The sequence below is a fragment of the Gossypium hirsutum genome, chromosome D05 (assembly GCF_007990345.1).
Source record: "Gossypium hirsutum isolate 1008001.06 chromosome D05, Gossypium_hirsutum_v2.1, whole genome shotgun sequence".
Lineage (NCBI taxonomy): Eukaryota > Viridiplantae > Streptophyta > Magnoliopsida > Malvales > Malvaceae > Gossypium > Gossypium hirsutum.
Window position 1 is genome coordinate 4,058,069 of NC_053441.1, and position 25,509 is coordinate 4,083,577.

The 25,509-nt window shown below is 35.1% G+C and overlaps 4 protein-coding genes and 1 non-coding gene across 11 annotated transcripts; 3 read left to right on the plus strand and 2 right to left on the minus strand.

The window, feature by feature from the left end:
- Nucleotides 1-3,379, minus strand: LOC107906949 (eukaryotic translation initiation factor 3 subunit L). The gene is made up of 8 exons (XM_016834109.2): nucleotides 2,858-3,379; nucleotides 2,622-2,780; nucleotides 2,175-2,506; nucleotides 1,729-2,068; nucleotides 1,040-1,188; nucleotides 675-768; nucleotides 360-431; nucleotides 1-242 (listed from the first exon to the last, which is right to left on the minus strand). Exons 1-8 carry the CDS (start codon nucleotides 3,227-3,229, stop codon nucleotides 198-200), a joined length of 1,563 nt encoding a protein of 520 aa, XP_016689598.1. The 5' UTR covers nucleotides 3,230-3,379; the 3' UTR covers nucleotides 1-197.
- On the minus strand, nucleotides 3,076-6,547 carry LOC107906950 (uncharacterized). Of its 3 annotated transcripts, XR_005913667.1 has the most exons (5): nucleotides 6,228-6,521; nucleotides 5,710-6,115; nucleotides 4,807-4,887; nucleotides 3,744-4,343; nucleotides 3,076-3,241 (listed from the first exon to the last, which is right to left on the minus strand). XR_005913667.1 is itself a non-coding variant. In XM_016834111.2 (4 exons), the coding sequence occupies exons 2-4, from the start codon at nucleotides 6,092-6,094 to the stop codon at nucleotides 3,925-3,927; spliced, it is 885 nt and encodes a 294-aa protein (XP_016689600.2). In that variant the 5' UTR covers nucleotides 6,095-6,115; nucleotides 6,228-6,521; the 3' UTR covers nucleotides 3,507-3,924. The 3 variants fall into 3 exon arrangements, 2 of the variants coding, with proteins under 2 accessions (XP_016689600.2, XP_016689599.2); XM_016834111.2 differs by lacking the exon at nucleotides 3,076-3,241 and having other exon boundaries at nucleotides 3,507-4,343; XM_016834110.2 differs by lacking the exon at nucleotides 3,076-3,241 and having other exon boundaries at nucleotides 3,507-4,343; nucleotides 5,710-6,547.
- A 1,348-nt stretch (nucleotides 6,548-7,895) lies between these two features.
- LOC107906948 (TOM1-like protein 9) lies at nucleotides 7,896-13,837 on the plus strand. Of its 3 annotated transcripts, XM_041093189.1 has the most exons (11): nucleotides 7,896-8,240; nucleotides 8,934-9,012; nucleotides 9,148-9,246; nucleotides 9,327-9,440; nucleotides 9,602-9,759; nucleotides 10,318-10,399; nucleotides 10,758-10,843; nucleotides 11,344-11,535; nucleotides 12,000-12,016; nucleotides 12,089-12,802; nucleotides 13,040-13,837. In XM_041093189.1, the coding sequence occupies exons 1-11, from the start codon at nucleotides 8,140-8,142 to the stop codon at nucleotides 13,612-13,614; spliced, it is 2,217 nt and encodes a 738-aa protein (XP_040949123.1). In that variant the 5' UTR covers nucleotides 7,896-8,139; the 3' UTR covers nucleotides 13,615-13,837. The 3 variants fall into 3 exon arrangements, with proteins under 3 accessions (XP_040949123.1, XP_040949122.1, XP_040949124.1); XM_041093188.1 differs by having other exon boundaries at nucleotides 12,000-12,802; XM_041093190.1 differs by lacking the exon at nucleotides 7,896-8,240 and having other exon boundaries at nucleotides 8,935-9,012; nucleotides 9,203-9,246; nucleotides 12,000-12,802.
- A 2,507-nt stretch (nucleotides 13,838-16,344) lies between these two features.
- LOC107906947 (probable beta-1,4-xylosyltransferase IRX9H) lies at nucleotides 16,345-19,638 on the plus strand. Of its 3 annotated transcripts, none has more exons than XM_016834105.2 (5): nucleotides 16,345-16,759; nucleotides 16,918-18,063; nucleotides 18,214-18,463; nucleotides 18,784-18,992; nucleotides 19,306-19,638. In XM_016834105.2, exons 2-4 carry the CDS (start codon nucleotides 17,153-17,155, stop codon nucleotides 18,952-18,954), a joined length of 1,332 nt encoding a protein of 443 aa, XP_016689594.1. In that variant the 5' UTR covers nucleotides 16,345-16,759; nucleotides 16,918-17,152; the 3' UTR covers nucleotides 18,955-18,992; nucleotides 19,306-19,638. The 3 variants fall into 3 exon arrangements, with proteins under 3 accessions (XP_016689594.1, XP_016689593.1, XP_016689592.1); XM_016834104.2 differs by having other exon boundaries at nucleotides 16,382-16,785; XM_016834103.2 differs by having other exon boundaries at nucleotides 16,382-18,063.
- Nucleotides 19,639-20,353: 715 nt separating this feature from the next.
- On the plus strand, nucleotides 20,354-20,435 carry TRNAS-CGA (transfer RNA serine (anticodon CGA)). The gene has a single exon. It is a non-coding gene; the product is annotated as a tRNA-Ser (tRNA).
- The last annotated feature ends 5,074 nt before the right edge of the window (nucleotides 20,436-25,509 follow it).

The window sequence follows — 25,509 nt, forward strand, 5'->3', positions numbered from 1 at the left end:
TTTGAACGTGCCACGTTTGATTACTTTCGTATGTGATAGAGTACAGTAACCCCGTTAAAAGACTACATAAGATCTGAAGCTACCAAAATTCCATTAATTGACAAAAGGGGAATTAAGATGCCATACATATCGCATAAATTTCTGCCGAGTAAAAGTAAAACAATCAATCCAAAGCAAAGATACGTAGGCAGCCAAGTCTACTCCAAACGTATCCGATCCATATCATTTATAACTCCTTCAAGCTGTACCAAATACGATTACTCAAGCAGTAAGACAACAAGATACATATCTCCAAATAACATTGGTCATACAATCATATATGTGTGTGTGTGTGTGCGCGCACTGTATATATACCATACCTTGACAATCTGTCGCAGGAAGTAATCACCGAATCTTTTAACTGGCTTGGATTCAACTACATGAATCATATCCTGCATCAACAGCAAACCGTTATTTGCAATGGCTCAAGAATAGGGATATTCTTTCCAAATGACCCTCCAAGGACCAAATCTTTAAATGCCTAATATAATATTTATCCAAAACCATATTTTAGCTATAGCTTGAGATTGATCCATATATTTGTTTTCCATGAGAGCATGTCAACAAAAAGTTGCTAGTAAGCATATTTTCTCTTTAGTCTACAGCACATTGCATAAGCTGAAAGTTTAACTTACATCATCAATGTAGAAGTCCACATCAGCATTAGAGATAATCTTTCCATCAGAATCAACGGCATGAGTTTTGTGCTTGTACGAAAACAAGATTGTCCTATAAAATATGACACAAGGTCAGTATACAACAAATGAAGCATACATTTAAATAAAAGAATTATTATTAGCAGTGGAATTGTTCAACTCCACAACTGGGGCTAAGAAACCATCTGATGTCTTATTTATTTTTTATTCTTTTAAGTATCAATTAATAACACGTTGCAGTTTCTTAACTCCGTTTGTGGAATTAGAAAAACTTCCCCACCTGTGCACTAAATGATTATCCAAAAACAAAAAGGCAGGAGAAGAAGATGAAAAGAAATGTCAACCTCAGAGTGGGCTCATCCACTTCCATGTAATTTGCAAGCTTTCCTAGGGATATAGTTGAATACACTTTAAGAAAAGTCCGGACACCTGATAACAACTGCTGCTGCTTCACTTCATAGAGAAACAGCTTCAACTGAAGTCTATAGGCATCCTGCGTGGTAAAACACATACACAGAAAAAAAAAGGATAAGATAAGAAGACCAAGCTTAAGCTCATGCCAAATGGCCTTTTTCACTTCCCTTCCTCAACAATAAATAAGCCTACAAACATAAGCACGGTCTAGGATACAGGGGCATAGAGCTTTTCATTCGAAAACCGTAAAGGCACAGTAATTGCTTATTGCTACAACAGACACACTGATTATGGAAAATTAACCATTTACTAACACATAATAAACCAACATCAAATGGACCTAAGCTAAAAGATCCAAATTACTATGAATCCTAATATGAAATTGCAGATGTGTTCTTTTCATTCGAAAACCGTGGAACCTCTCAGTTCAAAGAATTAATTTATTGTTTACAAGGAAACTATTAACAATAAAAGAAATATGAACAAGCTTGATTACAGCAAGTTTATGTGACATGATTATATATGTTCGATAACTAGAGGACTTTACTTTCTGTACTTTAATTACTGTACTTCCCCCAAAGTCATTCTTAAGTTTGCCTAAAAAGGATAAAACCATTACCTGGTTGTAATTTACGAGGGGCTCCTCAAAGCTAGGCGCTGAAGGTGTAATGAACTTCGGACATGCATATGAGAAGAGCTCATCATAGATGGCAAAAGCTTCGTCGTCATATCTTTGCATCCTAGCCATCTTTTCACCATATTTCTCTCGCAACTGAGAGTTAACAGTCTCCTCAACAAGTTTTGTTTGGGGACAAAGTGAAAGACAAATAGCTAGCAGGGCATACATCTGTTCGTTCTTTTTCAATATTTGTTCATACTGTGGAGATTTCTGATGATATTGCTTTGTCTTGTAAATATATAAGAGCATCTTATTGAATTCGCGAATAGCCTTCACATACCTTCAATTAAATTTTTATATATTATTATCAAGGTCAGTTAAAACAGAATTGAACTGAACTTTAGGTAGAAAAAATCACATCATTATATAAGCAAAAGAAAACATACCTCCGCATCATTAGACTGGCAAAACCATAATGATATATGGTTGTAATATGACTTCCTATAACACTGGTGTAAACACCTTGTTGATTAATGTCAATAGAAAGTAAGCACTTCAGCCCAGTTTGGTAATCACCCAAAAGACAATGAACTCGCAACAAACCCACCATACTGAAGTATCCCAACACCTTCAAGACATTGCTTCCACCACTGTAATCATACCCATCAGTAGCAGTAAATTGTTCAATACCCTCCTTCTCCTGCTCCAATATCTGAATAATATTTGACTTCTCGACAAATGCTTGCAAGTAATTGAGCACCCCATATACATTCCATGCCTATCAGAGAAAAAAAAAGTAACTTCAGATCCCCACAACGTTAACATCCATAAATCAACAATAGCAAAAACTACTGTCCAGACCTAGCTCTTATAATTGCGGTGAATTGAATTACCTGATCAAATTGGCGGAGAAGAGCAATTTCTTGCTCAGTTTTGTTCTTCATTTTAGCCCTGTATTGACAGAAACTTTGGAATTGGTATACAAACTCATCCACCATGTCCCATAGCCATTGATTTGGTAATTGCATGTTAACTACCCTATGCAAAACCACCTAAACAAAAACCGAAGCGCAAATAAATCAATCAATGCCACCGAAGCTATTTATACATATTAAAGGTAATTAATTACCTGAAAGAGGCTACAATAATTATCCCAAGAATCGATCCTCTGCTTGAGAGTGGGAGAAAGGCGAGCATAGAGATGACGAAACCACATCTCACGGTAAAGGAGGCAGAAAACTTGGTCGTTGTCGACGTAATGAGCAACTGCGTCAACTGAAGGCCAAGGAGTGTCTTTGAATAGACGGTCGGAGAGTTTTTGGAACGAGATCTCGTACATCTGGTGAATCTCATACACGTTTTTCTCACGAATGTGACGGTAAAGGTGGACTACGAACGACTTAACGGAGTCGGGAACGAAGTTCGGGTCGTAGCCGAGCTCTTGGCGGTTGGCATCGTCGTAGGTGGCTGGAGCCTCGTCGTAATCGTAGTTGGCTGCCATCGTTGAAGCTAGCTGTAATTAGATTAGAAGATGTTAAGGAGATAGTAGCTGAGGACCTCAACAAAGAGATTTGGGATATGGATCCTCGACTGTGAACGATAGTATAGTAACATACAAAAAAGATTAGGGTTTAATGAAGAAAGGACATGTTAGAATTTTGGGCTTTCAAATTTTGGTTTATACATAGGCCCAATCGTAGTCCAACCCAAAGAGTCAGAAAGCTGTTATATGGCTTAATTAGTAGCTCAGTCCCGTTCTATATTTTGGGCTTTGACAATTGACACAGAATGATAGCATATTGCTTAATTAAGTCCAAGATACTGAAATTCACACCGATGAAGTGTCATATAAGCACCAAACTGTCATCGGAATAACTTTGAATGGCTGGTTTGATTTCAGGAAGTGCCTAAGCTATACAATAAAGTGTAGTTAAAAGTTAAAACGCATATAGCTCAAAACATAAAACGACAATGCCTCACTGTGGCTAATTATTCACACAAGCTATGAAAGTCACCTATGAAGAGAGATGCGATGGGCAGCTTAATCAACCGAACATCATAATTATCACAGTAGTTAAACTCTTCTTGTTCAGTGAGCAACCTTGAGCTCGAACTTTCATACTCTGAAATTGAACCCATCTTCCTATGATGGCGAAGTAACGAAAAATTTCCCCACACTGGTGAGCTGATACAAGATCACACTCTCTGCCTGTTAGAACCTGTGTGTGTTATAAGAGGCGCTTCGTGATAACTCTCAGTTTCATCTTCTTCGTCAGATGATAGGAGGGATGATCCCATCCATGCTTTGAAGCCTTCATTAACACACCTTTCCACATCAGGGGTGACTTCTAAGGGGTTAGCCTCCGACATTTCTAAACCAAGAGTTCGACTACCGAATTCTCCTTCATCGAGAATTATAGCTGCTCTCCTTCTTAAGAAGAAGGCAGTTCCTCCATATAGAACCACCAGCCCCCACGCAGCAATCTCATAGCACCAAAACAAGGGCAAAGAGCAGTTGCTCCCTAGCGTGAGGAGGCTTGAACCCAAAAACAAAGCAAGAAGACCAAAGATGACAGCAAAAACTGCATTCAAAATAGACAGGCAGCGAACTCCACCTGCAGATCTCAGTATGGAAATTTAGCATCCACTCCAATCAATGAAAGTAACATGCGCATATATATATAAAAAATAGAGAGATGAAAACCAGCATGAACTAGCAGTCAGGTAACTACAAAGAAAACTAGGCTAGCAAATGAAAGTATATTCAAGCAGCTAATGTGTTAATAGCTTTATAGTTAATAACTTTCAAAAGGATGAACAATAGAAAAAAGATGCTGGTCATTTACTATGAAGTAGCACCTAGAACAGATTCAAATTCCTTCTTAACAGATTGCAACAAGTAGAACCATTTGCTTCACAACACAGCTTATACTTCATTTTGCAATTAAGAGGTTTACTTGAAACCTCCAAATGCAAGAAGTGAGAAAACAGTTTCTATTTTCTAAGGAATTATAACAAAGGATCAAAGTTCCAAAACCAATAAGAAATTAAATTAAATAAATGAAAAATACAGCATACCCCTTTTTGAAGCACAGTAATTATTCTCAACCACCTTCAAACATCCATGCCTATTTGGAGCAGAATAAGCAACGGTAATTCCTGAATCATGACTAAGCCATTAGAGAGTAAGACAACAGAAAGCATAGTCATATCAAGATAACAGATCAACAAGCCAGGATAGTAACATAACAAAAAATAAATAAAAATGATAAGGAGAATCAAACATATACAAAAAATCCGAAGACCCAACATCAAAGCAATTCCCACTAAATTTTTAGCACTAAATAAACCGGCAAATAACATCAAGCAAAAAAAAAAAAAAAGAAAACAGTAGCCTCAATAAAGCAAACATAAAATCATCAAATGAACATGTACAAAAAAGTAAACAATTCCAAATTCATGATCCAACAGTCTCGAGCCAGTTTTTTACCTAGTAATAACAAAGGAAAAGAAAGTCAACATTACAAGACCAGTTACAGGTTAACCATGATTCATGCAAAGCACACACCATAGAAGCAATGAAAAATTCAAGAAGCTGGCCAAACTGGAACTGAATATGTAAATCAACCATTTACCACAACGAAAACTAGACCGGACAGCCAATAAGATCCCCCTATGCCATTGAGCAAGTCAAATAAGAAGCTTAATTCATTAGAATTATCTAACAACTAAATTGCATCTATATTCCCTATCCATTTGAAACTACAGCCTAGAGGGAAGACATCTTTAAATTTCCTAGCCATGATAATCATCTACATTCAAGATTCAAAGTCAGTCTTCATCTTTAGATATGTTTCCTTTTCACAATGTAAAGTTCTTTACCTTTTAGTCTTTTTCTAAACAAGATCTAAAGGACAATAATACTAAAATCAATATTTCGCTTAAAGGAAACGACGCATAAATAGCAGAATTTTGACTGACCTGCTACAAGATATGCAACCGAAGCTAAGAAAATGACCGCAGATGGAATAAACACAACCATCCAATAGTAATCAATAGTCTCTTGATCAGTCAAAGAAAATGCTCCCGGAAACGGATCTGAATCGCCAGTGCCTCCTCCTTTCGCATTCAATGGCAAAGGCTGCAGTCTCCAGTCGTCGCAAAACGGTCGCTTCAAAGCATCTTCCGGAAACACAATCTTCAAGCTTATAATTGTGCAAACAAAGACAGCGATGCAAATGGTCCCAATGGAGCCTATTAAGATCGGTTTCTGCAGCCTCGTCCAAATTTTGTCTTCCTCCCGTAGACTCTCGTACTCGTGCTTCGGCATAAAAGCTTGCCGTAGCGCGTTGCCTATAATCGCCATGGAATATTTTCTTTGAAAACCCTGCCTCAATAGGAATTCAAATTTACGGTTAGTTGATCTAGGGTTTTATCAATCTCTAGGTTTTTCCTCAAAATGTGAGAAATGTAAAAGGTAAGGGGTTCAAAGTTCAAACCCTAATTGTGTATTTTGAAATCAAGAAATAGAGCTAACTTTCCAAGGGATGGGAACAGCTTAATTGCAATAATCACTGATCTAGGGTTTTAAATTTGGGTTCTTCAATAGGAGCTCAGGAGGGGATGGCGGTGCTACGTTGCTTTCAGCTGTCAGTTATGAGCAGTTATGAGCAGCAATTTTACGCCATTTCTGGAACTCGGCGCAGCGGGTGGAATTATTTTATTTGTGTTTTTTTTTTCCTGAAATAATTTATATTAGTGTTTGTTATTCATTCCCCAATGAGCATGGAATTTGAAGAATAAAGTTTTTGGTAAAAATATTTAAAAAAATCATTTTTAATGTTTTTATTGTAATAAATGATAAAATTTGGTTTGGTTTGATAAAAAAGATTATTGATGCGTGTTGCAGCAATAAAGCCAACGAGAATTCTGTTTGATGGTTAAAATGGAGATTTAGGGGTAATGAATCTCACTATATATACACAATTAAGTGTGGTGTTATCCTAGTTCTTTATATCTGGCTCAGGCTCGAAATAGGCTTTTGGGCCGCTAATGAAGAAAACTCACATGACAATGGCAGTATAACAGTTAAGTTCCCTGCCATGAAATCAAGCCCAAAGATAGTCAGGCATTGTCAGATGCTATCTATCCAAATAACTTACGAAGGCCACACATCTCCCATTGCAAAATGCTACCTGAAACCTACAACCCAATACGCCGCTTCCGTAAACACCATCTTTAAAGGTGTCCCATTCCTAAAGTCACCAATCAACCAATTGAGCATATCAGCATACCGTGGGAGTACATGGCTACAAAGAGGTGCCAATTTTGATGACATCTTAAGTTCATAATTCCCTCATAATCCAGTGGCGATATCCTCTTTGGAACAAAAAGAAACCAACACAATGGAGGCGACGTATGCACTCCACACAAAGGAATGTTGTAATCACCTAATTTTCCAGCATCAAACGAGGTGAAAACCAACATTAAGCACAATAGAATTTACCAACAAGATGATTTTTAAATAATATGGGTCCAATACCAGTAACAAGAAGGAGCTCACTTAAGTTAAAGCTCCAGTATAAGCATTCATATTAAAAAAAAAAAACTCCTATTTGAAACAGTTGAATGTGAAATAAAAAGTTATTTATATCAGAGTTCAACTCGATGGGCTTATTTTTATTTTTGCTGCAAAAATAAAACTATTTATGATTTTGATAGTGATGTAAACTTTATTGTCACAATCATTAAAAAAACTGAAAAAAAAAAAGTTTATAGTCGTAAGTTGTAACTTACAAGAAACCAACCTGTCTTCTAGTTGGTCGGTGAAGAACGAGCTATTCCCGCTAGGTAACGTAAGGGTAGTTTCTTTCAAAGTTCAATATGCTTAAAACGACATCGTGCATTGGCACAAATATCCCGCGCGAAACACGAAGTCCAGTAAACGATAAAAAACCGTTTGATGTAAGCGGTTAACAAAATTACCGGTATTTCCCTATCGACACGTGTACTGGCCCAAGACCATGCTTCCACTTAATGACACGTGGCAATTTTTGGTTGGTCTTTCCTTTTTCTCTTCACCACCCAAATAATTGAAATAATTTAAAAAATGGAGAAAAAAAATATTTGTTCTCAACGGCAAAAAATATATATTTGATTTAATCTTAGATAGGGAGAGAGAAAGGCGAGAGAAGCAAGGAGGGAAGAGAGAGACGGGGAAAGATAGTACTGCCGATTTTTGTACTGTTTGATTTATTTTTTATTTTTTATACATAAAGAAGTGTTTCGAAGGACTCTCCGTAGTATTCTGCAGTTCGTTGCAATCTCGCAAGACGGTGATTGGAATCGGATTCATCCTTCTTTTCTTTTTTCTTTGTTTTTTTTTGTGTGTGCGAGAAGCCGAGAACGAAGATGGTGAACTCTATGGTGGAGAGAGCAACGAACGACTTGCTGGTAGGGCCTGATTGGGCGAGGAATATTGAGATCTGCGACATGCTTAATCAGGACCCTGGGTATGTGTCACCCTGGATTCCAAGCTCTCGTCTTTTTTTTGAGAAGTTATTATTGCTCTTATGACTCTACTGATGATCACTTTTGAATTGATAATAAATAATAAATTTGAAGATTGTGATTCTTGTGTTGTTTCTTGTTTCAGTACTCGATTTGATTTTACTTTTTTTTCCCCTTTTATCGCTTGTAAATTTATAGAGATTTGGTTTAGGAAGCTTATCAGGATTGATCAATGTGCTTTTGCGTTTTTCTTTGTTCGTATTTGATCGATAACACTGCACTTTAATATGGCTTTTATTTATCGTTAGAGGTCGTAATTTCATGCCGATATAGACTGGTGTTAGAGACTCGACTACTTTGCTCTCCGTTGAAAGATTTTGTTGGTTGTGTCCTGATTATCCTGATGCTTAAATTTCATTTCCCAAATATGAACTAGAGTGAAGTCACATTTACATGTTCAGCTTAATGGTTGGTCATTTTATCTGGTTGTTCATTACATGTTCAAAATAAGTTCTATCTTGGTAATTATTTCTGGTTGATTTTTAGTTAATGCAAGTTATTGTCAAGCACAAAGGGTCAAAACTTATAGATTCCATTTACTGGTTAATGTTGGCTTTTCTTTTCCAATTTTGTCCCCTCAGGGGAGTATTGTGCCTAATCACGTTGAGTGTTTAAATATGATGGTTATTTATCAGGCAAGCGAAAGATGTCATTAAAGGCATAAAAAAGAAGCTCGGAAGTAAAAATTCTAAAGTTCAACTTCTTGCACTAACTGTAAGATCCTGAAAACTTCTTGCATTGATTTCTTCTAATCCCTGGATATATATCAGTGCTGCTTTCGTCATTTTTTACCACCTTGTACATGCATAGAATTAAACTTGTTTAAATTATTTACTTCCTATGTTCTAGCTACTAGAGACTATCATAAAAAACTGTGGGGACATTGTCCATATGCATGTTGCAGAGAGAGGTATTCTTCACGACATGGTCAGAATAGTCAAGAAAAAGGTAGGAAATAATTTTAACTCCCATTTTCTATTTATTTTCTTGTAGTAAACTTGTTCTTAGCTTTTGTGCTGCTCATGTAGCCTGATTTTTATGTGAAAGAGAAGATATTGACTCTGATTGACACTTGGCAAGAAGCATTTGGAGGAGCGAGGGCAAGATATCCACAATATTATGTTGCGTATCAGGAGTTGTTGGTATGTCTGTTGAGGCCTCTCACCTCTAACTGTATGAGATATGCTTTCTTGGGATCTGTTTCTCATATACCATCCCTTAAATTCATGCCCTGTCATTGTATTCTTGGGATTCCTTCCTTTTCCCCCCTTCTTCTCTGAGCCTAACTGATATATTGTTTCAGCGTGCTGGGGCAGTATTCCCCCCGAGATCCGAGAGGTCCGCACCTGTATTTACTCCTCCTCAAACACAACCTTTGTCTTCTTATCCCCAAAACATTCGCAATTCTGGTCAGCAAGAGACGGCTGAGCCTTCTGCAAAGCCTGAGTTCCTAAGCCTGAGGTAATTTTGTTGTTCCTCAGTCATTTGAGTGGTAAAAACATGTTGATTGTTCGTGTTTACCATTATTAGTATTAAATTCTATCGTGGCCTATGTTTCTTTTTCAGAAAAAAAAAAAAAAACCCTTCCCTTTATGATGTTCGGTTTAGAAATTGTGGTACAGTAATCTGTTTAAGTGAAAGTCTGATGCTCATAATAAATTCTTATTATCATTATCTAACAAATAAATTACAAATCTTATTGACATATGTCAAAGTGGGTTTTCATTAATAAGGAGACTCTTCCATTCTATTTGGTGCGTATGGCTAATTTTTAATATTTTCTAATGTATTAAGGAGTAATTGTCAAGGCAAACCTCTTATTCACCCCTTAAATGGACCTTTTTTAGAGAGAACTAGGGCCTTGTCAGTTAAAATTTCCTATTTGTTTTAATTTCTCAGTTTGCTCTTATTCTGTTCCATTATTTATAGTGACTTTATTTTGCCAATTCACTGTGTCCATGGTATATTATCACTTATTCACTGCATCTGGTCTTCTTTTAACTGGAGTTAATTTATTAGTTTGACAGAAATTCAGAACGCACGAGGTATTATGGATGTCCTTGCAGAAATGCTAAATGCTTTAGCTCCTGGGAACAAGGAGGTATTGTCCACAATTTGAAATAGAAAGGAAGGCATTTTGTTTACTTGCTAAAATGACACTTCCCACAAGCATAATGATGTAGTTTCCAAGTGACAAGTCAATAACTGATTTACCGATTTAAAGCGACTATTGAAGTCTTGATATAACTGACATTTGTGTAATAATTTCGTTGTCAATGCTCAAATTCATCAGTATGTGAACCTGTTTCTGTGTAAACTTTATGTTTTTCCAGCTCTTATGATTAAAAGCTGCTAATGAAGCCATGAAGTTTCATGTCGCTTAACCTCTTCTAATCTTTAATGAATTTCTGTTTCTTTTAGATTCATTTTCGATTTGCTTATTTTGTCTACAATTTCAGGGACTTAGGCAGGAGGTTATTGCTGACTTAGTGGATCAGTGCCGTACTTACAAATTAAGAGTTGTACACCTTGTTAATTCCACATCGTAAGGATACTCACTTTTACTATAATTTCCCAGTGGCCCTTAGTAATTGTGTTATAAGTCGATGACTCTTTGTTCTCATCTATTTCCATGTTCCTGCCATTCTTGTTCTGTGTGTTCATTTATGATTTCTGTTTGTACTGCCTAGACTTAGTGTGTTATTTCAATATGCTTGATAAAATGCTTGACCAATTTGAAGGAGTGAGTTCACGATGAGTGTTGAAACCAAAGGACTGTTTTTTTTTTTTCACTTATAATGTCTTGGTTCTATGGGACAAGATGCCAAAGCAGCCTGTGAAGGATTTTTACCTCTCTTTGAGTACCTCAATGAATATCTTTATGTGCATTCCAATTAAATTTCCGTGATATAGTCACTTATTCAGGCATGTATGGCGTATGAGTTGCGTTGTTATTTTGTTTTTTACCTTTATGGAATAGTACAGAATTCATTGCAATGTTTCTATATTCAGAACATCTTAGGTTTGATTCTTTATCTCTTTTAGGGATGAGTCACTACTATGTCAAGGTTTAGCATTGAATGATGATTTGCAGCGATTACTGGCAAAACATGAAGAATTAGCTTCAGCAACTTCTTCTCAAGTAGGCAAACCTAAGCCTGAACCTGCAAAAGAGCTTGCGAATGTTGATGGTCCCCTACTCAATACAGGTGATAGCAGCAAGCGCTCTGATGGGAGGTAATTAGCCTTTTTTGGTCTAGATTATTATATGCAGGAATGTGGTAACTAGAATTATTGATTTTTTTGTGTCACTACAGGAAATGATAGAATAATAAATTGCATGTGCTGCATGTCCTAATCTTTACTGGTGCTAACTAATCATGCTCTTGTCCTCAGCATCCTGGTACTCGGATTACCTGTTTCTTTCTGCTATTTGATTTATTTGTTTGGAAGAGTCCTCGGTAGAATTATCACACTAGATTTTCATTGTTGATGCTTGACTAGTTGAAGTTGGAAACCTTTTCAGCATTCTTAGAACTAGTTATTAGTAGTCTGTTTCTCTCTGTTGGGAGTGACTGAAATTGCTTATCCAATTTTAAGCTGCTAGGATTGACATTGAAGTTCATTATATACTGGGTTATCTAAATCCCTTGATTAGATGTTTGCAGTAGCTTGAGCTAACTAACAGGATTTCTTCACAGATCTACCTCAAGCAATGGTGCAAGTTCTCAACCATTTAATCAGTTATCGATTCCTGTGGCTCCTGAAACTAATGGTTCAACTCTCCCAGCTGCAGTGAATCCCAAAATGGATCTGCTTAGTGGTGACGACTATTCACCCAAGGCAGATAACACACTGGCCCTTGTTCCTTTTGGAGAACCACAACAAACAACTCCTGCATCACAGCAGAATGCTCTTGTTCTCATTGATATGTTCTCTGATAGTAATAGTACCTCTGGTTCTCCAAAAATCCAATCTTCTGGTTTGGCTGGACAAACCGATCCTTTGACTCCTCAAATTCAGCAGCAGCAGCAGAATTTTCATGCGAATGGAACTGTATCTAACATGGGATCACCTCGATATGAGCAGTCATATGTTCAAGGGATGGGTCATGCCTGGAATGGCCAGATGGCTCAGCAGCAGCAGAATTTTCATGGGAATGGAATTGTACCAAACATGGGATCACCTCGATATGAGCACTCGTATGCTCAAGGGACAGGTCCTGCCTGGAATGGCCAGATGGTTCAGCAGCAGCAGAATTTTCATGTGAACCGAACTGTATCGAACATGGGATCACCTCGATATGAGCAGACATATGCTCAAGGCACAGGTCCTGCCTGGAATGGTCAGCTGGTTCAGCAGCATCATCAGAATAACTTTTATGGAAATGGAAGTGTATCAAACATGGGCTCGCCTCGATATGAGCAGTCATGTGCTCAAGGCACAGGTCCTGCCTGGAATGGCCAGCTGGTTCGGCAGCAGCAGGGCCACTTACCTGTCTATGGTTCGTTTCTGTTTGTAATAGGCTTTTTTCTACAAACTGGAGTATTTTTACTTTTGTTACACTCACACACCATTCTTGTTTAGGGAGAGATATAATAACAGCATGCCACATTTCAAATCATTAATATACATCATCGTGGTCTTTCTCTTACCAAATTCATGTAGATATATCTAAGCTTAGTTGCCTGGGTGAATAGTTATATTCTTGCTGCTAATATACTTATTTCATGTTGAGAAGGTGCCCAGAGTAGTGGTTCACTACCACCACCACCATGGGAAGCACAGGCAGCAGACTCTAGCCCAGTTGCAGGTGCTCAGTACCCCCACCAATCAGTGGTTACTCAAGTTGTTGTAACACATACACTTCCTCAAAGACCTCAGCATATGGGAAGTGATCACGTGGTGGGGATGTATATTCAGCCAATCACAAATGGTAATTTGTCAGCAATTAATAACCAGGTTGTTCCCAAAAACCAGTTTTCTGGTTTTCATCCCCAACCGATCCAAGGAGCGCAGCATATGGGAATGTATCCACAGCAACTGCCAGCTAACCAGATGGCTTCCATGCATCCTCAACAAATGTACGGGAACCAAATGGGAGCATATGGCTATGGAGAGTTGCAGTATATAGATCAGAAAATGGATGGGCTATCCATCAGAGATGATAATAGCCTGAGAAACTCTTACTACCAGGTTCCCACTTCATCTTATGTTCCACCTGGCAAGGCTTCGAAAGCAGAGGATAAGCTGTTTGGGGACCTTCTTGACATGGCAAGAATTAAATCAATAAACACCACCCCAAAAGCTTGGTAGCATGTGAACCTGGAATTTGTTTTTTTTTTTTTTCTCCTTTCAGCTTTTCATTTTACATATTTCTTTTGGTAACCAACTTGTTTCCTTTCTCGTTTTCTTTCTTTCTTCTTAAATAATATAAGATGTTCTTCACCTGCCTCTTATATTTTGTTTTGCATGGTTGGCAATGGAATCATGTACATTCCCTGTAGAGAAAATGGAAAGATCTACTCTTTTTGGGTCAGGATGACTTTTTGCCTCTCTCCCTCTTTTTAAAGAAAATTTCTCAGGCTTATGTAAAATAAAAATTTATTGTGATATAATGTAAATGTGGATTCCTTTCCAACTTTTAAGGCTTTTAGGCATAAATTTTCTGTTGGCATTTTGAACTGCAAGGCTGTTGTAATTTACTCTTGTTGTCAAAGTAGGGTTAGTTTGTCTATTTTACTATTGATTTTTTAAAAATTTTAAATGTATACTTTTGTGGCACATAAACGTGATTCTAAACTAATAAAACGAGTAACGACTATGGCAGTATGGCCCAAAAAGAAAAAAAAAAAAAAAGGAAAACTAATAAAATGACCATTGGAATAAAGTTCAATACCACGTGCTCAATCAGAGTTCCATTACATCATTCAAAGTACAACAAAACAATTACAGAAATCGTAACTCGACGAGGAACCGGTCGAACCAATTATTTGCTTCTTTCACCACTAATGGAGTCATTTTATGCCCTATATAAAACCATCAAAACTGTAGTGGAGCTGAAAACTGATAACTATCTTAAATACTAAAGCATGCATTCCAAGATGGCAAACATGTATATACGCAACCTGCAACCATCACAGCAATGTGTCTATACACACATGAAAGATATATTTGGCACTGGCGCACTGCCCCATCTTTAGGTGATGTCTTAGGTTTCCCATGCAACAATGGGAGCTTGAATACCTTTGCTTTCAAGCCTTATTGGCAAACATAAATAAAGATATAGTTTTTGGACATTTCAGAGTTCTTTAAAATCAACTCCATACCTTGAACTTATCTAAACAATGGGTCTACCTCGCTTACAGTTCCATTGAGCAGGCGATGTAATCTTGAAGGATGAGGAGGTCGGTGGAGGGGTGGACCACAAGTTTTGCAGCCTCCACAAGTTTTACAGTTCCATTCAGCTTCAAACGTTCTGTTCGCTTGCCATGTTTACGGTATGTTGGCTCGCACGTGTGGGATAATAAAGGCAAAGCATAATATGATGAAATTAAGAAAGAAAAGGTATGGGAGTGATGGTAAACAGCATTGACAGTAGACCTGTCCATGGGCCGGGCCGGGCCGGGTTCGGGCCGGGCCCACAAAATTTTCAGCCCATTTACTAGGCCCAGGCCCGGCCCGAATAAAAAAATATGGGGCTCGAGCCCGGCCCGGCCCGGCCCGTTTTTAATTAAAATTAAAATTAAAATTATTTTTTTAATAAAATTAAAACTAATTGTTATTAAAATTAATTGTTAGTAAAATTATCAAATTATTAATTGTTAATTGTATTAATTGTTGTAATAAAATCTAACATTTGATTAGTAAATTTATCAAATTATTAATTGTTAATTGTATTAATTGTTGTAATAAAATCTAACATTTGATTAGTAAATTTATCAAATTATTAATTGTATTAATTGTTGTAACAAAATCTAACATTTGATTAGTAAAACAATCTTGATGTTTTATTATTATTATTTTGTAACACTAGTCAAGGAAATGAAAGTAAATAAACTTAAAATAAAAAACTATTATATTTTAAAAATAAAATATATATATATTTAATATTTTTCGGGCCAGGCCGGGCCTGGCCCGGGCAAAAAAAATCTTGCCCGATGCCCGGCATATTTTTTAAACGGGCCTAAAATTTTGCCCAAGCCCATATTTCGGGCCTATATTTTTACCCAAACCCTCCCATATTTTGGACGGGCCGTCGGGCCGGGCCAGGCCGCCCGACCCATGGACAGGTCTAATTGACAGGTAAGAGGGAAGCATCCTTTTCTGTCCACCTACTATTTTTTTATAATAGTAAAATAGGAAAAGGCCCAAAACTTTTAATACCCAAAGGAACGCCCAAAACAAATGTAATTGTAACATTGTTTCAGGTAAAGAAGGGGGAAACCAAGAGTTATTTTGTTTGATTCGACGAAAGTTGAAAAAAGAAAACAACGAAGCTCCATTCCTTTTATCTCCAGAGTTTTTCATTTCACATTCAATGGAAATCTTAGGAGAAACATAATAAACAAAAAAGCAACAGAAATTGTAGAACCATGCCTTGGGGTATCTAAGTTGATTTTGAACAAGTGGAAGATCACCGTAAGTTGGTCGAATGTTTTTGAAGATGGATGACGACAGTTCGAAGCAAATGGTGATGGTACAGATCGTGTAGTGCCATAATGAAAGATTTAAGATAGGAAAATGGTCACTTTTGATTACGGGATCCTGACAAATGGAGCAGCCCAAGATTTGTTTTTTTTATTTTTCCGATGTAACTTGCTTTTCTTTTCTTTTAAACTTATCTTAATTAAATTGGTATTTTTTAATGGAATCTAGTTAATTTCTGCAATTAATTCTGATTCTTTTTTCCCGTTAAATTATCTGATGGTGATGAATGAACAGCAAATTTTGGGTTGGAAATTCATTGTCTTAAGTCAACTCTGGGTGCCTTTCTGCACCTACTAATTACTAAATAATAATACATTTTTAAAAAATAGATGACCCCGTTAAAGGTTTCATTCATCACATGAATCTTTAGCTTAAAAAAGTATCCATATTGAAAAAAAATAAAAAAAATCTCGTTTATTGTTTTGTCTTTGTGTCTGAATCTGAATGTTTGTGACAGAGAGCGTGGGACCGTCTTCTCTGAACTGTTTTAAAGTCTCTCTTTTTTCTGCAAGCTTTCAAGCACAGCAAGGCCATTATAAAGATTCCTTGAACATCTATATTTATTTATTTTAAGCTCTATTCTTTTACTCTCCATTTTGACCTTTACATAAGGCAAATGAAGATCTGAAAAATGTTGAAGCTTTCCGTTTTCTTCGGTTGAACAAAAAGCTCAAAGCTCAAATATGATGCTGCTTCTCTCTCCTCTGCGACTTTTGGAAAGGAAAATCAAATACCCATTTTCCACCGGAAGGTAATTCGGCTGCTGATTTCATCAAGGTTGGATTATTCAATCAAATCTGGTGCCCTTTTTCTTGTTTTTGAGAAATGGGATTTTTGTATTCATCCTGTTTGATTTGAAATTACTTTAGTTGCTTAAACAACTTTGGTTTGGATTTGGTGTATTTACAGGCATCAGTAAGGTGAAAGGGAAAATTATATTTTGTGAAAGTGGATTCATATAGCTGAATGTTTCTGGTAGGATTGATTTGATAATTTATTGGTTATTATGAGCACTAGATTGTTGCAAAAAGAGATATAGAAATGAATGTGCAATGCAGTAAGGAGTACATATGCATGAATTTGGTTGCTGCCTTGTGGTGGTTCTTTTTAGTAATTGGTTAAGGAGTAAATCAGATTAGTAGTGATGGCATCCATTAGAAGAACACTGTCTCCGGTGCCTCGACAAGGGACTTTAATTACCGGAGAGGCTGAGCGTTCAGTTCCTTCTCCTTTGTCCAAGTCTTCATCATGTAGCCAGAGTTCCCCAGCCACTGGTGGATTGCTATCTTCTCTTTTTGGTTTATCGAACTCTCAAGCTTTAGTTTTCGGAGTTTTCTCACCAAGATCCTTTAGACCTCTTGACAGGGCTAAACAGAAAGGACAAGTTTGGAGGAGGGTTGTTTTTCAATTCTTCATTTGTTTCATAATTGGTTTTCTTATTGGATTTACACCATTCATTTCCATGGACTTTTCATATATGAATCCGGTTTCAAAGCATCAGGCATTTTCTTTTGAGGTAGTATCAACTGCTGGGAATTTTCAATCACTCAACAATTCACAAAGGAATGTAGCATCAACAATGAACAACCCTGGGGTTGAAAATAATTTCACATTAGAGGGATTGGTGCAGAGACAGGAAATGACAGAAGGGAATTTAGATGATGCCTCGACTAATCAATCGGTCCCTCAAGATATAGATCTGGAATCTCGCAAGCTTTTGATAATTGTGACTCCAACATATGCTCGATCGTTTCAGGCCTATTATCTAAATCGTTTGGCGTACACATTAAAGTTGGTCCAACCTCCACTATTGTGGATTGTTGTAGAGATGACCTTACAATCTGATGAAACAGCTGACATCCTAAGAAGGAGCGGTGTTATGTATAGGCATCTTGTCTGCAAGAAAAATCTGACTGATATAAAAGACAGAAGTGTTCACCAAAGAAATGTGGCACTATCTCACATCGAAACTCATCATCTTGATGGAATTGTCTACTTTGCCGATGAACATAACATCTACTCAATTGATCTCTTTGAGCAAATGAGGCATATTAGGTATCTCCTTTATGCTTTTATATTCTGTCTGTTTCTTATTCTCTGAATGAAGCACCTTGCTTATCCTTTTATTTGTTATAGCCACAATATACCTTCTCCCTTTTATATGTGCCTAGTGCTGCAGCTTTTTTATGGCATTTATATTTATAGGCAATTTGGGACTTGGCCTGTGGCCAAACAAACATCGGACAAAAGTAGAGCTGTATTGGAAGGCCCTGTTTGTAATGGAACTCAAGTCATTGGATGGCACCTAAATGGATTAAGTAAGCGATTCCAAAGATTCCATGCTGAAATGTCAGGGTTTGCCTTCAACAGTACCATACTATGGGATCCAAAGCCATGGCACCGACCTACTCTTGAACCGATAAGACAGCTTGACACGGTCGAAGATGGTTTCCATGTTAGTATTTATTGGCTCTTCTTTGATTGTCTTTAAGTGTCTTATTGTTTCACCTTACTACAGTGATCACAGCTGTTGTTGTTTCTGGATAAAAGAGAAAAGGATGTTGGCAATTCAGATAAGATTATATATATTTATATTTGAGCACTGAAAAGATGGAAACAAAAAGTGGGCAAAAAATGTGAATGGAATTCTCCCAAACCTGGTGTGGAAAATTTACCCCTTGAGAAAGTATTTAGCACTTTAACCTATATTGAAATGCTACATACTGGTGATGGATTTCACTTCAATATGTTAAGATTATTTATTTGAATTTGCAGGCAAGCTCATTTATTGAACGAGTTGTGCAAGATGAAAGCCAGATGGAAGGCTTACCACACGACTGCTCAAGAGTCATGGTTTGGGAGCTAAATGTTGAATCACCTAATTCTTTCTATCCCAAAAAATGGTCAATGAAGAATAATTTGGACATCATTGCTCCACTCGCATGAAACTCAATATGTCAAAGGAGTTAATTTTGATCATCAAGGTGAGTGTCAATTTCCTTTTCAAGTAATCAAAGTAAATGCCAATTTTTTTTTTCTTTTTTGTTTTGCCTATGACATGCTAAAAATCTACATGGAAATAAAAGTAATTTTATATTAACTTGAATTCCAGTATATTCATCATTGAAGTGAGAAGAAAGAATATACAGGAAAACAAACAACATAATGAAAAACCAAGCTCTTTTAGCTGTATTACCTCTTTCATATTTTCTTTTTCCATGTTTTGGCCTCCGGGGCTGATTCATCTAACAAGACATTGCACAAGTGCATTGAGATTTTTCATGTTCATTATTGTAGGAAAGATGGCCAAGAATTGTATTTAACTGCCATCGAAGGAGACTCGAAACTCAACTGATACCTAAATCAAGTGGAAGAGCATTACCAATACCTTGTTGCAGTAAAACAGAGTAATCTGCAGACAAGTGTAAACAAAACCTTCATACGGTATCTCGTTTTCCCGTTTCTGCATTGCCCGTTGAGAGCATTTCGTGAGACTAGTTGGGAAGGATGGTCAAATGGAAAGCATCCTTGTGTAATGCTGACTGTAATGTTATTACTTTGACTCTCATTCTCGTTTTAGCTAATAGCTATTCTTTTGGGGGAGTAAAATTGAAAGCAAATTTTGGTCAATCACATTTTGTTACCTCCATATCTGTCTTTTTAGTACAATGTTTCTTGCATGTATTTTATAATTAATTTGTAATGCAGCTTTGAATTCAGCTGTAAATGCGATGTGAAAGTGGATTGCGTGACTAAATTGCACTTTTAACTGCAGAGTACTGGTTTAGAACAGAATTGCAGATTCACTACATTAAACTACAGTGGCTACCCTATGAGAAGTTGCGTGTAAATCTTCGTTAGTTTAGCTACTATGATTGGTTTGTTCAATTATTGGTTATTGTTACAAGATAAAATGACATCTTCAAATCTATTTGGATAGAATATGTTTTTTCTATAATTACAGTATTGGTTAGCCCTCCACTAAAAGACATTTAGGAATCCTGACAGTAAATTTTCTTTTAACGGCCCTTTTGGTATGCTTGATGTAGAAAGAGGAGTATTATGTTCAATACCACTCAAGATAAAAGATATATCAAGGTGTTTGGTCGATGAGAATCGTAATGTTTATTATTATTGTTATCTTGTGTTTTCCATCAAATAAAACAAAAACTGTCAATACAAGTGATATTTAAATACCAGATTTAAGTCTGTTTTATTTATCCTTCATCTTAAAACAAAAAGTCACGTAAATGGCTCGTAAATGTGATGGGATGTTTTTTAACTTTTCAAGGCCAAAGAATGACATTCTATAAATATTTTGGAATTAACTCGCTATCAGGCGACCGTCGATATGTCCGAGTGGTTAAGGAGACAGACTCGAAATCTGTTGGGCTATGCCTGCGCAGGTTCGAATCCTGCTGTCGACGATCCTTTTTATTATCAACTCTTCTTTTTTGATAATTTTCTGAACTCATGTTTAAGGTTATGCTAATGAGACTGTAATAACTAAGAATCCTGAACAATGAGTAATCATGGGCGTTTCTCTCTTTTTAATTATCATAAAACTTAATTAGCTAAGCAAGATTGCATTGCATGAATGAACTTAGCATATACTATAAATATAGAAAGAAATTTTGCTGAAATTCTACTGATATACATATATATATGTTCAGTAAAACTCCTGTTGGTTTGATTCTTTCCTTCCTTATGTTGCTGGTACGTATATATATATATGCCTAAAAGATTTATACAACAAGAGGGTACCAAGATAAATTATAATATTTGATCTGGAGAATGAGTGCAACTCACTTCATTCTCTTCTTCAAATTGAGTTCTTTTTCTTCTTCACTCATCGATCAATCATTTTTTTTATCATACCAATCACCATTGCTTTGCTTAATTAATTTCTCCCAAAGTTAGATGTTTCCTAACCTAGAGTTGATCTTTCTGGCATCTCTCTATGGCTCCTACATTGCTTGCGTGCTTCTCCTGGCTTCCTGCCTCATCTTAATCACCCTCTTGCTCACTTTTTCTCTCTCAACTTTCTCCGTTGTTTTCATCGATATATTTACTATCTTTTCCTTATTTTCTCAGTTGATTGGATCAATAAAGGCTGATGTTGATCTGGGTTTTGTTCTGCTTCTCTGCATGTTCTTGCAATATGGGATTGCTGGTGTTTCGCCTTTAAAGCCCTCATTCCATCGCCTGGTTTTTCTACTCAGATTAAAGCTCCAAGATACCATGAATCGCATCCATGCTTGGCTGGCTGTTGCTCCTCCACACCAGAAAATTTCAGCCGTAATTTCATCCCAATTATTCACCAAAAACTAATCAATATCATATAAAAGAAGAATTGATTTATAATTTATAATCATCTAATGTTTGGGTGCGATTCATTGTTATTCATCCAAGATAACCATTACTGTCTAGTTTTGTAGTATACGGTTATTGGCTCAAATGTTCATTTTATAATTTTAATGATTTAAGATTGATTATTGTGACTATTAAATAATAATAATATAAAAGTTGGTTTATTGTAACAATCACATTTAACATTACTTCTTTTAAATTATTAATTTAAAAATATTTTATAAAAAAAATTTATTTATAATCATTTCCCAACCTATAAACAAGAGTATAATACGCTTAAACAACTCGAACTCACAACAATACTTATATGAATCAAGTTAAGACTCAATTGACAACTTAGATGATAATATTAATGTTACAACAATTTGCGCATACTATCTTTCACTTAAGAAAGTGAGTTATATCTGATTTACTCTTGTATAAAAAAAAATTTGTCACGCAAAATAACTTTCAAATCAACTAATTGAATGGTACATTAGTGAAATAAAATAAGATAAAATATTTAAGTAAAAAATTTTAAATAATAATTATTAATAAAATAATAAAAATGCAAATAATATTGATCGTTCAATATAAACTCAACTTTTCAGTAAATCAAAATCTTTTTGTTTTGACATTAAAATTGATTATTGATGAAAATTAATTTATCATTAATAAATTAAATTAGTTACGAAATTAATATATATGTGTGAGACAAGTAGAGAAAATGTTAGGGGAGGGGTATGGTATTGTAACACCCCGACCCGCGTCCGTCGCTCGGATTAGAGTTACGAGGCATTACTAAACAAAGCACACATTCGAAAACACATAAAACCCAATTTAAACAAAATGATCATGAACAAAACATTTTTTTTTAAACCAAACTGATCACAAACATGGAAATTAAACCATTTTCGCATGGCTATTTATATTTTATGATCCAAAACTAACCAAAAACAAACTCAAGTCTATACATGCCATAAAATCGAGATCAACTTAACAAAATACCAAAAGAAGTCGATAGTGTGATAGACTATGCTGATGATCCCCGAGCTCGTAACGCGACTCCAAAATCTATAAAACAAATGGACAAAAACAATCAAAGTAAGCTTTTATAGCTTAGTAAGTTTATAGCAAATTAAAAATACATATAAACGAACATATGTATGAACATTATATGCTTATAATCAAGTTACAGACATAATCATTAATTGCATATACTAATTTCTAATATACTTATCATTTGGATTTCATCGAATGCATTTCTATGATCTTTTCAATACATATGTCAAAAGCTTATATTTTTACTTATCAACTTCATGAATCAAATGCACAGTTATACTTCTAATCCACATGTGCCGAATGCCTACATGTATATTCAACAATCTTCATAACAACCAATATATATGTGCCTATTCACTAAACACATAGATTCAAACATTTATATGCTCATCAAATACATATAAATAAATGTTCATATACTTATCCATTATATAACCCAAAATAATTTACATATTTATATATATCAAATGCATATAATCACTTAATTTAACATATTCACCGGCACTTAACCTGCTAAGCTTATAGCCTGATTCAGATCACCGGCACTTAGCCTGCTAGACTTATAGCCTGTTTTAGATCACCGGCACTTAGCTTGCTAGACTTATAGCCTGTTTCAGATCACCGGCACTTAGCCTGCTAGACGTAAAGTCCGAAAAATTCACCGGCATTAAGCCTGCTAGGCGCTTAGCCTGAAAATTTCAATTTCACAGGTACAAAGATGATTCCTCGTACATTTCTTAATAGCAACACATGTTCATAACATTTATGTATAATTCACAACCTCAACTTTATCCCCAGAAAATTTGTAATCCATGTTCGAAGCATACAAGCATTTACAAATTATACTTTTAATCCAACTCAAGTATTTGTATATGTATTTATATCTATTCGAACCACACACATGCATATGTAAAGTTCATACTTTACATTAATTTCAAAAACTTATATATATACACATAACTATATATTCGAACCTCACACATATGCATGAAAATATAGAATTCATACTTTTAATTCCATTCAAAAACTTATACATGTATATACATATATATTCAAACCTTATATATATAAATATATCATCCATACCTTTAATTAAACTCAAGATCTTATACATATTCATATATACATATCCGAACTTCATTTATGCATATATATAACATTCATACTTAACTAATTTCAATTTCATATATTTTTAATTATAGCTCATCAAATATACAATAGATATACATATACATATATATATATATATAAATATATGCTGATTTCATAACATTAAATTGCTAATAGACTTACCTCGGACGATGGAAAATCGAAGTCGGACGATTATTCGACTAATTTGGTTTTTCCCCGATCTAACTCCGATTTCTTTGGTTCTCTATCTAAATATATTCAAAATGAGATAATTTATTTATTAACACATTCAATTTAGTCCAAAAACACATAATTTGGAAAATTACTATTTTGCCCCTAATATTTACACTTTTTGCAATTTACTCCCTATTGCATAAAACACAATTTACACAAAATTTGCCCATACCACACAAGGGCCGAATATTCATGGTTCTCATACAAGTCCACACATTTCATTTATTTCACATTTTAGTCCCCAAAAATTTAAATTTCACAATTTAGCCCTATTTACTCAATTTCACTAAAAATTCAAAGACAAAACATTTTAATCTTTCACCCATCTTTCATATTTCATCATCAACTATCGAAAAGCTCAAACATTCATCAATGGCATATCTCAAAATCACCATCAAATTCTAAAATTAAAGCATGGGTCTTGTAGTACACAAAGCAACGATCTCAAAAACGTAAAAATTATAAATAAAAAAACGAAACAAAACTAACCTCAATCAAGCTATGAAAGTGCCGAATTTTAGAAAGTCATTGTTGGGTTCTTCATGCTTAACATTCGGCTAAGAAAAGATGAAAACATTCATCTTTTCATCATTTATTTTTAATTATAATGTTTAATTTAACAATTGACTAAATTAACCTTATTATAATAAATATATATATAACATATATATTAAGGTCAATTATGTCATATGCCACCCACTATCTACTTTATGGTCTTATTGCATCATAAATCCTCCCATTTTAAAAGACATCAACAATTAGGTGCTTTTATAATTAACCCCTAAATTTTCATTTTACGCGATTAAGCCCTTTTATTAAATCGGACGCTTAAACGACGAAATTAAAATAAGAAAATTTCACACAATCAAATGCACACAAAATAAACACACAAAATAATATTAAAATATTTTTTTGACTCGGACTTGTGGTCCCGAAACTACTATGTCCGATCAGAGTCGAAATCGGGCTGTTACAGGTATGGTTGTTCATAAAATATACTGTCGCTAAAAAAAAAGCATCACACCAATGAGAGGACGTCACGTATGTGGCTTTTATATTTAACCATTTAAAATTTTCAAAAATTAATATTAAAATTAAATATTCATTTATATTGATTTAAATGAACTTAATAATGTGGTTAAAAAATATTTTCTCTTTTAAGTTGCAAAGGAAACTAAAAACAAAAAATTAGGGTTTAAAGCATAGAGATTTTCTTTTGATTCAAATATTCTATTTAATTTTGAGCAACAAAATGTTTACCGATTCAAATGAAATACATTGATACTGTGATGCTTAAGTTAACTCTAATCTAAAAGTCTCTCTCATAAACCCAATCAATCCAAATTTTGGATTCTCTATTTAACCAAATTAAAAATGCGATTTTAGGTTTATCGAGTTGTTTTTTAAAATTTCAAGAGATAATGATTGCCTTCTATTAGAAAGAAGATTAAATGATTGAAATCGGAAGAATTACATTTCTGGAAAATATTTTCCGGTAAAATGATTTTTGGAAAATGATTTACATTTCTGGAAAATGATTTACTGAAAATATTTTCTGGTGTTTTGATGAATCTGTGTAAAATATTTTCTGTTATTTGGTAGTTCCTGAAAGTATTTTTCGGAAAAGTTGTTTTTACATATATTAATAAAATTATATACATATTAATAATTTTTTATATTTTAAATTGTTTTTTCATATATTGCAATAATTTATTTATAAATAAA